The sequence below is a fragment of the Balaenoptera musculus genome, chromosome 1 (genome assembly GCF_009873245.2).
Source record: "Balaenoptera musculus isolate JJ_BM4_2016_0621 chromosome 1, mBalMus1.pri.v3, whole genome shotgun sequence".
Taxonomy (NCBI): domain Eukaryota; kingdom Metazoa; phylum Chordata; class Mammalia; order Artiodactyla; family Balaenopteridae; genus Balaenoptera; species Balaenoptera musculus.
In genome coordinates, this window is record NC_045785.1 from 133,508,636 (window position 1) to 133,522,332 (window position 13,697).

At 36.8% G+C, this 13,697-nt stretch overlaps 2 protein-coding genes across 3 annotated transcripts in view; one reads left to right on the plus strand and one right to left on the minus strand.

Annotated features, from left to right (window-relative positions):
• The window catches only part of RASAL2 (RAS protein activator like 2), a 387,777-nt gene that overhangs the window by 15,942 nt on the left and 358,138 nt on the right, over positions 1-13,697 (plus strand). The gene's annotated exons all lie outside the window — the stretch shown is intronic.
• LOC118901322 (ATP synthase subunit gamma, mitochondrial-like) lies at positions 6,358-7,155 on the minus strand. The gene has a single exon (XM_036864525.1). It carries the CDS (start codon positions 7,153-7,155, stop codon positions 6,358-6,360), a length of 798 nt encoding a protein of 265 aa, XP_036720420.1.

Genomic DNA, 13,697 nt, shown 5'->3' on the forward strand with positions numbered 1-13,697 from the left:
ATGAACATCTATTTCCTCTAAAAAGTTTCCTTGCATCCCTTTGTAATCTTCCTGCCCGATCCCCGCCACCGCATCACCAGACAACCACTAAACTGCTTTTTGTCTTTATGGGTTAGTTTGGATTTTCAAGAATTTTATATAAATGAAGTCATATAACATACACTTATTTCTAGTCTGACTTCTTTTTTTTTTTTTTTTTAAGTCTGGCTTCTTTCATTCAGCACATTTTGGGATTCATCCATGTTGTGGCATGTATCAACAGTTAATTCATTTGTATTACCTAATAGTATGCCACTGAGTAGATATTCCATAATTATTTATCAGTTCACCTTTTGTTGAACATTTGGGTTGTTTCCAGTTTTTTGGCTATGACAAATAAAGCTTCTGTGAACATTTGCGTTCAAGTCTTTGTATAGATATATGCTTTTATTTTTCTTGGGCAGATACCTAAGAGTAGAATGACTGGGTCATATGGTAGGTTTATGTTTAACATTTTAAGAAATTGCCAAACTGTTGTCCTAAGTGCTTGTGTCATTTTACCACCAGCAGGATATGACAGTTCCAGTTTTACTGCCTTACCAACACTTGGTATGGTCAGTCTTTTTAATTTAAGCCCTTGTAGGAGATGTGTAGCAATATCCAAAGTGGTCTTAATTTGCATTTTTCCGATGACTAGTAATGTTGAGCATCTTTTCGTATGCTTATCAGACATTCATCTATCTTCTTTAGTGAAATGTCAAATCAAATCTTTTGTCCATTTTTAAATTGGGTTTGTCAGTGGGCAACAGGTCCTACTGTATAGCATAGGGAACTGTATTCAATGTCCTGGAATAAACCATAATGGAAAAGAATATAAAAAAGAATATATATATGTATAACTGAGTCACTTTGCTGTATAGCAGAAATTAACACAACTTTTAAATCAACTATACTTCAGTAAAAAAATAGATTGGGTGTGTCTTATTGAGTTTATATACGTTGTTTGTGTATTCTGGATACAAGTCATTAATCAGATATGTGATTTGCAGTTGTTTTTTCCCGTTCTGTGACTTACCTAATCATACTCTTAACACTGTCTTCAAAGAATAGTAGTTCTTAATTTTGATGAATATTTTCTTTTCCTTTTGTGGATTGTGCTTTTCATATTTTACTTAAGAAATTTTTGTCTAGTCCAAGGTTGTAAAGATTTTCTCCTGTGTTTTCTTCTAAAAGTTTTATAATTTCAGGTCTGTGAACCATTTTGATTTTATTTTTGTCTATAGTGCAAAATAAGGATTGAGATTTACTTTTTTTTTTTTTAAACATTCTTTTTTTTTTTTGAACTTAGCTATGTTTTATTATTATTATTATTATTATTATTATTATTATTGCTAGATACATTCTCTTTTTTTTTTTAAACATCTTTATTGACGTATAATTGCCTTACAATGGTGTGTTAGCTTCTGCTTTATAACAAAGTGAATCAGTTATACATATACAATATGTTCCCATATCTCTTCCCTCTTGCATCTCCCTCCCTCCCACCCTCCCCATCCCACCCCTCTAGGTGGTCACAAAGCACCGAGCTGATCTCCCTGTGCTATGCGGTTGCTTCCCACTAGCTATCTATTTTACATTTGGTAGTGTATATATGTCCATGACACTGTATATATGTCCATGACACTAACTTTTAAAAATATGGATATCTAATTGTTCCTGCACCATTTGTTGAAAAGACTGTTTTTTCTGCACTCAAATGCTTTTGTACCTTTGTTGAAAATCAAATATACATGGGGGTCTACATCTGGTCTTTGGTATATTCTGTCTTTCTACTGTCTATCCTGATTCACAAGCGTACTATTTTGATTACTATAGATTTCTAGTAAGTTTTGAAGTCAGGTATAAATCCTCTAACTTTGTTTTTCTTTTTTCAAAGTTATTTAAGCTATTCTGGATCACTTCCATGCCTGAATGAATTTTAGACTCAGCTTGTCAATTTATACAGAAAGCCTGCTGGGATTTTGATTGTTGTTGTGTTGAATCTATAGATCAATTTGGGGAGAATTAATATTTTAATAATATTAATAACAGTACATCTCTCTGTATTTTGTCTTTTAAAATTTCTCTCTACAAAGCCTTCAGTGTACAGGTCTTGCACATCTTTTGTTAGATTTACCCCTAAGTATATTACAATTTTTGATGATGTAGATAGTATATTAAAAAAATTTAGTTTCTAATTATTTGTTGCTAGTATCTAGAACTATAATAGATTTTTGCATTTTTGTCTTATATCCTGCAGCCTTGCTAAATTCACTTGTTATTTCTAGTGGGTATTTTATAGATTCTATTAGCTTTTTTATACAGAGGATCATATATAATGTCTGCAAATAAAGAATGTTACTTCTTTTCGGATCAGGATGCCTTTTGTTAGCTTTCCTTGCCTGATTACACTGGCTAGAACCTCCAGGATAATGTTTAATAGAAGTGGTGAGAGCAGACATCCTTGCCTTCCTGATCTTAAAAGGAAAGCTTTCAGTCTTTTACTATTTAAGTGTGGTGTTAGCTTTAAGTTTGTTTGTGCTTTCATATATGCCCCTTACCAATTTTAAGACATCCCTTTCTATTCCTATTCTTGATAGGTTTTTTCAGTCAGGAACGGATGTTGTCAAATGCATTTTCTGCATCTATTGAGATGATCATATAGTTTTTCTTTTTTAGTCTATTAATATTAATTACAATGTTTTTTTTTTTTTTTTCTGGCTGTGAGACTTGTGGGATCTTAGTTCCCTGACCAGGAATTGAACCTGGGCCACCACAAGTGAAAGCACCAAGTCCTAACCACTGGACTGCCAGAGAATTCCCTAATTACACTGATTTTTGAGCCTTAAACCAACTTGCCATTCTTGCATAAACCCTACTTGATCTTGATGTATTATTATCTTTTTATATGTTGCATGATTTGTTTGATTCAATTTGCTAAAATTATGTTCAAGAATTTTGTATCTATATTCTTGGAGGAATATTGGTGTGTAGTTTTCTTGTGTTGTTTCTCTGGCTTAGGTTTTAGAATGTGCTGACATCACAGTATGTGTTGTAAAGTATTTCTTTCTTTTTTGATTTTCTGGAAGAGTTTGTGTAGAATTGGTATTATTTCGTCTTTGTACTTTTGGTACAATTCATCAGAGCAGCCATCTGGACCGGGACTTTTCTTTGTGGGAAGATTTTTTTCACTTCAAATTCAATTTCTTTAATAAATATAAGGTCATTTAGGTTATTCATTTCTGCTTGATGAACTTTTGTTGTTTGTGTCTTTGAAGGATTATGTCCATTTTGTCTAAGTTGTCAAATTTATCAGAATAAAATTGCTTATGATATTTCCTTATCCTTTTAATGACTTCAGAATCTTTAATGATGTTACCTCTCTCATTCCTGATATTGTAAATTTGTGTCTTCCCTATTTTATCCTCCATCAGTCTGGTAGGTTTAAGTTTATCAAATTTATTGGTCTAAGAAACAGCTTTTGGTTTCATTGTCTTTTTTCTATTTTTTCTTCTTTCTTCAAATTTTACTGATTTCTGTTCTGATCTTTATTATTTCCTTTCTTCTGTCTACTTTGGGTTTCATTTTTTATCCCTTTGCTAGTTTCTTAATGTAGAAGCTGAGGCCATTGATTTGCAACTTTTCTTCTTTTCTAATAAAGGCATTTCCATGCTGTAAATGTTCCTCTAAGTACCGCATTAGTTCCATTCCCACACATGTGGGATGTTTCATTTAGTTCAAAATAATTTTTCATTTTTCCTTTGGTATCATCTTTGACTCATGGGCTTATAGAAGTTCATATAGTTTCCAAATATTTGAGAATTTTCCAGGTATCTTTTTGTTACTAATTTCTAATTTGTGGTCAGGATATACTTTGTATGATTTGAATCCTTTTACATTAACTGAGACTTGTTTTATGGCCCAGAATATAGTGTACACTTAAATGTGTATTTTGCTGTCGTGGAGTGGAGTGTTTTATAAATATCTATTAGGTCTAGTTGGTTAATAGTGTTGTGCAAATCTTCTGTATTCTTCTTGATTTGCTATCAATTATTGACAGATTTGTTGAAGTCTTTGGTATAATTGTGGATTTGTCTAATTTTCTCTGCAGTTCTGTCAGGTTTGTTTGTTTTTTTTGGCTGCATTGGGTCTTCGTTGCTGTGTGTGGGCTTTCTCTAGTGGCGGTGAGCGGGGGCTACTCTTCGTTGTGGTGTGCGGGCTTCTCATTGCGGTGGCTTCTCTTGTTGCAGAACATGGGCCCTAGGCACACGGGCTTCAGTAGTTGTGGCTCACGGGCTCTAGAGCGCAGGCTCAGTAGTTGTGGCACATGGGCTTAGTTGCTCCGTAGCATGTGGGATCTTCCTGGACCAGGGCTCGAACCTGTGTTCCCTGCATTGGCAGGCGGATTCTTTTTTTTTTTTTTTTTAATCTTTAAGATTGTGTTTATTTTTTATTTTTTTTTAAACATCTTTATTGGAGTATAATTGCTTTACAATGGTGTGTTAGTTTCTGCTTTATAACAAAGTGAATCAGTTATACATATACATATATCCCCATATCTCCTCCCTCTTGCATCTCCCTCCCACCCTCCCTATCCCACCCCTCTAGGTGGTCACAAAGCACCGAGCTGATCTCCCTGTGCTATGCGGCTGCTTCCCACTAGCTATCTATTTTACATTTGGTAGTGTATATATGTCCATGCCACTCTCTCACTTCATCCCAGCTTACCCTTCCTCCTCCCCGTGTCCTCAAGTCCATTCTCTACGTTTGCTTCTTTATTCCTGTCCTGCCCTAGGTTCTTCAGAACCATTTTTTTTTTTTTTTAGATTCCATATATATGTGTTAGCATACGGTATTTGTTTTTCTCTTTCTGACTTACTTCACTCTGTATGACAGACTCTAGGTCCATCCACGTCACTACAAATAACTCAATTTCGTTTCTTTTTATGGCTGAGTAATATTCCATTGTATATATGTGCCACATCTTCTTTATCCATTCATCCGATGATGGACACTTAGGTTGCCTCCATGTCCTGGCTATTGTAAATAGAGCTGCAGTGAACATTTTGGTACATGACTCTTTTTGAATTATGGTTTTCTCAGGGTATATGCCCAGTAGTGGGATTGCTGGGTCGTATGGTAGTTCTATTTTTAGTTTTTTAAGGAACCTCCATACTGTTCTCCTTAGTGGCTGTATTAATTTACGTTCCCACCAACAGTGCAAGAGTGTTTCCTTTTCTCCACACCCTCTCCAGCATTTATTGTTTGTAGATTTTTTGATGATGGGGCAGGTGGATTCTTAACCACTGCGCCACCAGGCAAGTCCCTCTATCAGGTTTTGCTTCGTGTAGTTTGAAGTTTCGTTATTAGGAGCATAAACATTTAGGTGTGTTATGTCCTCCTGATGAAGACATAATATCATTATGTATTTTATCGTTATGAAATCATCATCTTTATCACTCATGATATTCTTTGTTCTGGAATCTATTTTATCTGATTTTAATATAGCCACTCTAGCTTTCTTGTGACTTGTGTTAGCATGGAATACCTTTTTCCATCCTTTTACTTCTAACCCACTTGTCTCTTTATAAAGTGGGTTTCTTGTAAGCAGCATGTAGCTGAGTCTTGATCTTTTATCCAGTCTTTCAGTTGGGGTATTTGGACTATTTATATTTAATATGATTGTACTTAATTATTTATATTTAATGTGATTGGTTAGGTTTAAATTGAGTGGTTGGGTTTAAATCTGTTATCTTACTATTTATGTTTTATTTGTCATCTGTTCTTTTCTCTCTTTTACTCTTTTAATGCTTTTTGAAATAAATGTGTATTTTTTATGATTCAACTTTCTATTTTGTTTCACTTTAGTGATTGCTTTATAGTTTATAGTATACATCTTTTAACTTATAATAGTCTACCTTCAAGTGATATTACACTACTTCATGTATACTATAAGAACCTTATAACATTATACTTACAATTCTTCCTTTCTGGCTTTTGTGCTATTGTTGTCATCCATTTTACTTCTACTTATAAACCCCACAAAAATATTGTTTTTGCTTCAGTCTTTTAAAAAGATTTACATAATATGGGAAAATAATAATTTTAGTTGTTTCAGACAGAAGGGTAAATCTGGTCCTTGTTAATCTTTTTTTTTTTTTTTTTTTTTTTCTTATGGTGAGTCATTTATTGTAAGATAATTTACAAATATCTCGCTGTCTTTACTGATTTAAACAATGGACCAACAATTTCTTCTGACAAGGACAGCAGTAAGCTAAAAACAAAATCAGCTTGCTGAATCTTCTTTACCTCTTGTCTGAGGACGAAACTCGATTTTCATTAGTTCAGAGCCGCAGCACCGGAGATGATTTCAATCAGCTCCTTGGTGATGACAGCTTGGCGGGTGCGATTGAACGTCAAAGTCAATTTGTCAATCATCTCAGAAGCATTCTTGCTGGCGTTGTCCATGGCCGTCATCCTGGCACTCTGCTCACTCGTGGTGGATTCCTTCAGAGAGTAGTAGATGATGTTGGCCAGGCTGTATTCTTGGTAATTCTGCAGCACGTCAGCATCAATATCATCATAGATACTCATGCTCTCAGCATTTGCAATGGTATCAAGGGAAAAGATGGGCTTTTCTTCTGTCATGTAGGAGATGACAGACCTGAATCGGTTAAAGATGATAGACCCTTCATCAAATTCATATCCAGAATTTAACAGTTCAAGGGCAATGACCGACGCATCCCCAAAGGTAGGGGGCCTTCTCCCCACTTCTTTGAATGTCACCAGAAACTGGTTAGAATGAGTCCTGTGAAGTATACTTCTGAGTTTATCACCAACTCCAACAATCTTAACTTCTTTCCCAGCTGCTGTGAGATTGGCCACCTCACTCTTTAAGTGTTTAGCAATCGAGGAATGAATAGCACCACAAAGCCCTCGGTCTGAGGACACACCAATAAGGAGATGTTTCTTCTTGTCTTCAGGCACCTTAATATCAGCCTTTTCATATAGAGCATTGCGGCTGCACGGCCCAGGCCGAGAGCCCGGCAAGGCCCGCTGGAGGAAACATGGTGATACCGGCTCTGCTGAAGGTCGATCCTGGTCCTTGTTAATCTTGACTGATAGAAGTCCCCCCATATCTGGTTTGGACCCGAATGATAACATGTCCTGGAGCAAATTAGCAGTGTTCTTCTTTTCTTTCTGCGGTTTCAAATCTGGTGTTTTCACCTCTTCAAGGAGGTATGACCTTGAGCTATTGAAGCTTTGACAAGTTGGGTTTCTTTAGTGCCTTTTACTTATTTAAAGTCAGTGTTCCAACGAGGTCACTGTATCTCCTTAGTGTAGTGTCACCCATATAGCCATCTGACTCAACACAATAAAAAACCTTCATATCTACTTTAAATTCCTCCAAATATGCTGCAAACTATTAATGGCATAAGCCCTGACTACAAATTTCATAGCACACCTCTTCCTATAAATGGTGGAGTGGAAGTTGGGAATGTTTACTTGACCTGAATAAATCAATGAAATACTTTTTTTCTTTTCTGAAGGCGCTATTTTTGGCAAGCAAAGTCAATTTTTCTACATTTAGACTAAACTTCCTAATCTTCTTACTAGCAGGCAATTAAGCTACTAAATCATGCTTATTATTAGGTCAAAAAATAAAGTAATTTTTGCCAAATAGACAATGGGAAACAAGAATGGGTGGGAATTGGTGAATGGCCAGAATTTGGTATACAGACTGCTTGTTGTAGTGTAGGCAGGGCAATGACGTCTATACCTGTTGGTTCACCATACATATTTTGACTGAAAAGAAAATGTATTGACTTAGGAACAAATGTGTATGTTGGCAGGTCTAATTATTTCTGAATCCTGTCCTAATAGTGTTTACAAGTTTAGTCAGGGAGGTAATTACTTATCAAATAAACACAAAATAAATATAAAATTACAATTCTAACAAATACTGTATAAGAAAGTACACAGGGTTGGTCCTAAGAGTATATAGCTAAATGATCTAATTTAGTTTGGGAGAATAGAGAAGACTTTCTTAACGAAGTGACTAAGATCTAAGAGGTGAATAGGAGTTAACTAGGTGAGGGGAGTTAGGAGTAGGCAGGTGTTCCAGATGAAGAGGGTAGCATGTGCAAAGGTCCTGGTGTTAGTGAGCCTGGCAAGTTTGAGGAACTCGGAATAAAGACAAGAGCGGCTGGGTCACAAATAGTGAGAGGGCATATGGTATAAGATGAGGCTAGAGAAGTAACCATGTGTCAATGATTTGGGTCTGGAAGGTAGTGTCTGGTATATTTGCTTTAGAAAAGACCACTCTGCCTTCAGTGTAGGAGATAGATTGGTGTGGAGCAGGTAGACCAGTCAGAAGGCTATTGTTGTAGTTTGGGCAGGAGATGATGGTAATTCAGACTATGGAGATAGTGATGGAGAAGAGAGAAGTGGACAGATTTCAGAGATATTTAATAGGTTAAAATGGGTAAGATTTGGTGAAGGATTAAATATGGGGAATTGAGATGTGGGGAAGGATGGGGGGATGTGAAAAGGGTAACTTCTGTTTAATTGTGAATGAATATTGGAGGGATATTGGTACTATTTAACGAGATACAGTTTTTTGTTTTGTTTTGTTTTTTGGGTTTTTTCCCCCCAGTGAACTGGAAGCATTTTTCTTCCAGGGAAATGTGTATTTTATTTAGGGATGTTTCAAAGTCCTCTTCATCCTTTAGGACCTAGCACAAATATGACTTCTTCCCTGACATCTCTTTGCCTACTTTCCCCCATAGCTAGAAATAACATTTCCCTTCTCTGAACTTCTATTAAACTTTGTTATGGAACTTTTCATCATCTAACTTGTTGTATTCTACTTATTTGTATATGTTTTATTTCCTTTATTATATTGAAAGCTGCTTATTGAATGGGAATTTTATTCATTTTGATAGTCTCACAGCTAATAGTAACTGTTTCTTTACTGAAGTATTCTTTAATGAATTTGATAGTCTCACAACTAACAGTAATATTTCTTTAATACTATCACCTTAGTAAGGTGTGAGTTCCATGAGGAAGTGTACTATTTCAGTTAATTAAAGCTCTGTGTACATTAAGATATCTATATACAAGAAGAATTCACTAGGGTAACATAATGGTAGAAAGGTCTTTTATAATTTCATTTTTAGATCATTAGTCATTATTAAACATTACTTTTTCTAAAGAAGGAACTACAGTTAAATATGCTTTTGCTCAAGGTTTCTTAACAAAATAGGTGATTAATTCATCAGTCTGCAATTGATGAGCTAAGCATATTCTTATAAAATACCTAACATTTGTGTAAGACTTAGTAATTGTTCAAAACATATTCACACATAATGTGTCTCAATCTAATCCTATAATAGCCCTATTAGGTAGGTAAGATAAGTATTGTTCTAATTTTTTAGATCCATGCCATATATTAAAGGATACTTTTGAAGACCGTGGGGTGAGATTATTTTGTGTTTTCAAAGATCAAAATGTTCCTTTTTACTTTCTCTAATAGATCTAACTGGAAGCCCTTTGAGTGTTAAAGTCATGATACTATTGTAAATAGTAATCTTTTGGATGATTTGACCTGAATAGCTTTTTGGGCTGTCATCTCAATCAGGTTCAGTTTCTGAGATGAACTCAACTCTAACCCATTCTGTTTAAGCATTGTATGATGTTTTTATATTTTAGTTTAAAAAAAGCTCTTAAATGTGTATTCCAAGTAACTAGTAAAGCTGCATTTTAAAATTGATTTACTTATATTAAAAAATAAATGTACCTTGAGTGAAGGAAATAGCAAGATCTTATAAATAAAGCACAATTAAGATTCGGAATATGACAATACGATTCTTTCAAGTTCTTTTAATCTGTTAAAGGGAATCAGAGCAGGATCCCAGAAACCTTCTTTCCCCCAAGTTTTTAAAAATCAGCTGTTTCATTATACATTTTCAGCTTTTTCCAGGTGTCATCAAACTTACTGGTGATTTAGGTTTCTAAACTGTTAGGTTTCTGGGACCTAGCCCTAACTCCTTTATGAAAATCAATACAATATTTTCTTTACATAAGATCACCTTCAGAGTTCTGTGAATAAATTTTTCTCTTTTTCCAATTTCTTCTTAATGTTCCTTTTTAAAAAATGTATTTTGTTCATTAAGGGATTAAAAACTTATATTTGTGTAGCTCTTGGGCATGTAAGATATGCATTTTCCTTTGTGTTCCTCATAGCAATTTTGAGAAATAGGGTGATAGATGAAGAAACTGAGCCTGAAGCAGGTTGGGACTTACTTAGAGTTAGAGACTCCAGTACAGTAGTTCTGCTTTCTCTTTTTTTTTTTTAAAATTAATTAATTAATTAATTAATTAATTTATGGCTGTGTTGGGTCTTCGTTTCTGTGCGAGGGCTTTCTCTAGTTGTGGCGAGTGGGGGCCACTCTTCATCGCAGTGCGTGGGCCTCTCATTATCACGGCCTCTCTTTGTTGCGGAGCACAGGCTCCAGATGCGCAGGCTCAGTAGTTGTGGCTCATGGGCCCAGTTGCTCCGCGGCATGTGGGATCTTCCCAGACCAGGGCTCGGACCCGTGTCCCCTGCATTGGCAGGCGGACTCTCAACCACTGCGCCACCAGGGAAGCCCTCTGCTTTCTCTTGGTCATTTGTTGTCATTACACTCTTTCCCTTCAAACCCTAGATCTCTCTCTGCTTTGTTTTTCTGTAAATTGCTTAAAACAAACAAACAAAGAACAAACCAACAAAAAACCCAGCCTTGTTTTGTTTATCTTTAGCATTTTTCACTAACCTCACCTCATTTTTGGTTTTAGTCTTTCTGATAATGGTTTTCATTCCTGGGTTCCTTTGGAAGCTTTTGGAGATAGATGTTCTTTAAAAGCTAAGCCTGGCTCTAGGACTGCCTCATTTTTATTTATGGTATTCCGTACCTTGAAGACAAAGGGCACCCTAAGTTTGCTCCAAGGAGCATGGAATCCATGGAGCTGACTCCTGTTGTTACTGCTAAAAAAAATCAATGACTGAATGTACCACTAGCTTGAGACTCATGAAATGTTCAACTGAATGGGTTTGGAATGTTAGGTGAAATGTGAAAACATTAGTGTGCTTTATCAGTAATCCTATTTTTATATGGTATAAGAAAAAAATAGACAAGTATGGGAATATTCATCTATTTTATAAAACCAACGCTTTTTAAAAAATTGAATATTTTGGGAGGCACATTAAGTCAAAAAAAAAATAATGCCGTCTGCTTTAACTATGCTTAAGTCAAAAATGGAGAAAAAGAAATTGACATGGCCACTTGCTTAAATAATATTTTCAGGTCTTCAGGAATGAAGACTGTAGCAGGAATGCAGTAAAAATGATTGAATGTCAAAATGACATGAGAAGTCATTTATCTGTTTGCATCCTAGCACGTCATTTTAACGTGTATCCAGGAAGACAGTGAATCAAAACGACTGGTTCGTGAACTGACTGTACTGTTTGTTAGAGGCAAGTATGTTTGGGGTGCATGAAAAACCTTTTTCAGAGGGCTTCCCTGGTGGCGCAGTGGTTAAGAATCCGCCTGCCAATGCAGGGGACACAGTTTCGAGCCCTGGTCTGGGAAGATCCCACATGCTGCGGAGCAACTAAGCCCATGTGCCACAACTACTGAGCCTGCACTCTAGAGCCCGCGAGCCACAACTACTGAGCCTGCGTGCCACAACTACTGAAGCCCGCACGCCTAGAGCCCGTGCTCCGCAACAAGAGAAGCCGCCTCAATGAGAAGCCTGTGCACTGCAAGGAGAGAGTAGCCCCCGCTCTCTCTCAACTAGAGAAAGCCCGTGCACAGCAACGAAGACCCAAAACAGCCAAAAATAAATAAATAAATATATAATTTAAAAAATAAAGATTAAGGTGATAAATTAAAAAAAAAAACCTTTATCAGAGAGCTAGAATTTTTATAACCAGTAAAGGTTTATTTATTTGGGGGGATAAAATTATAGCCGCGGTGAGTGTAGTTTTGCATGAGGGAAAAATAGATGATACAGATTCATTGGATTTTATAGCCGAGCCATTCATCATAAAATGAATCTCTGATATTTAATTTTCATTTCTTAGCTCACACACTACTGTGGACCATTTAATTGTATAGTATTTAAAATCTGTTTTTATCTTTAGATCTTAGTTGAGTCGACCAGAGGCTAGTGGTAATAAATACCAAGTATGTTATAGTCTGTGGATAGAGATTGTTAGAATTTCATGACAGATAACATTGGTGCCACATTCAACATGTCAACCAGTGTTATTAAAAATGAGTCTTTCAGACAATCTACATAAGAATCACTAGGAATGCTTGTTAAAAATGCAGATCTCTGGACCTTTCCTATTCCTGTCTCCCACTAATCAAAATCTTTGGGAACTTTGCCTAGGATTTACATTTTAACAAGCACCCAGGTAATTTGGAGGCACATTAAAATTGAGATCTCCTTTACAGATGTTTGAACATGTTACATATGTTACTCTTCTGTTTAAGATAAATTAGGAGATCTTTGAAGGCAGGGAAGAACAAGGATATCTTTTTTTTTTTTAGGGCCATGTTGTGTGGCATGTGGGATCTTAGTTCCCCGACCAGGGATTGAACCCATGACCCCTGCATTGGGAGCATGGAGTCTTAACCACTGGACTGCCAGGGAAGTCCCAACAGCCTCTCTTTTAGAGTCACCCTCCCCAACTTGGGTGGGCGGTTTGCTTTTATTTTATGACCAGCTTTTATCAGATAATTTGACTTTTTTTAAAAAAAGAAATTTTAAATCACCTTTATTGAAGTGAGTTGTCTTTTTTTTTAAAAATTAATTTTATTTTTTATTTTTGGCTGCGTTTGGTCTTTTTGTTGCGGTGCACGGGCTTCTCATTGTGGTGGCTTCTCGTTGCGGAGCACAGGCTCTAGGCACATGGGCTCAGTAGTGGCTTGCAGGCTCTAGGGCGCAGGCTCAGTAGTTGTGTCGTAAGAGCTTAGTTGCTCCACAGCATGTGGGATCTTCCTGGACCAGGGCTCGAACCCGTGTCCCCTGCATTGGCAGGCGGATTCTTTACCACTGAGCCACCAGGGAAGTCCGAGTTGTCTTTTTTTAAAGTGGAAGTGTTTCTAGTTGTAGAATCTTTCTCCATAAACTTGTTCCTATTAATGCAGCAGCATTTTAATTCAGTATTAAATTCTACAGAGAGAGAAAAAAACTTGCGTTTAGAATGTTGTGTTTCAGTCTTAGAGAAATTATCTCCTATCCCCTTTTTTTTTTTTTTTTTTTGGCGCATTGGGTCTTCATTGCTGTGCGGGGGCTTTTTCTAGCTGCGGCGAGCGGGGGCTACTCTTCATTGCAGTGTGAGAGCTTCTCACTGTGGTGGCCTCTCTTGCTGTGGCACACGGGCTCTAGGCGCGCGGGCTTCAGTAGTTGTGGCTTGCGGGCTCTAGAGCGCAGACTCAGTAGTTCTGGCACACGGGCTCTGTTGCTCCGTGGCATGTGGGATCTTCCCGGAGCAGGGCTCGAACCCGTGTGCCCTGCATTGGCAGGCAGATTCTTAACCACTGCGCCACCAGGGAAGTCCTCCTACCCTTCTTAGGTCCTTCCTAACAGCCAGTCCTACAGATATCCTGAGGGAGTTGATGCCCAAATGT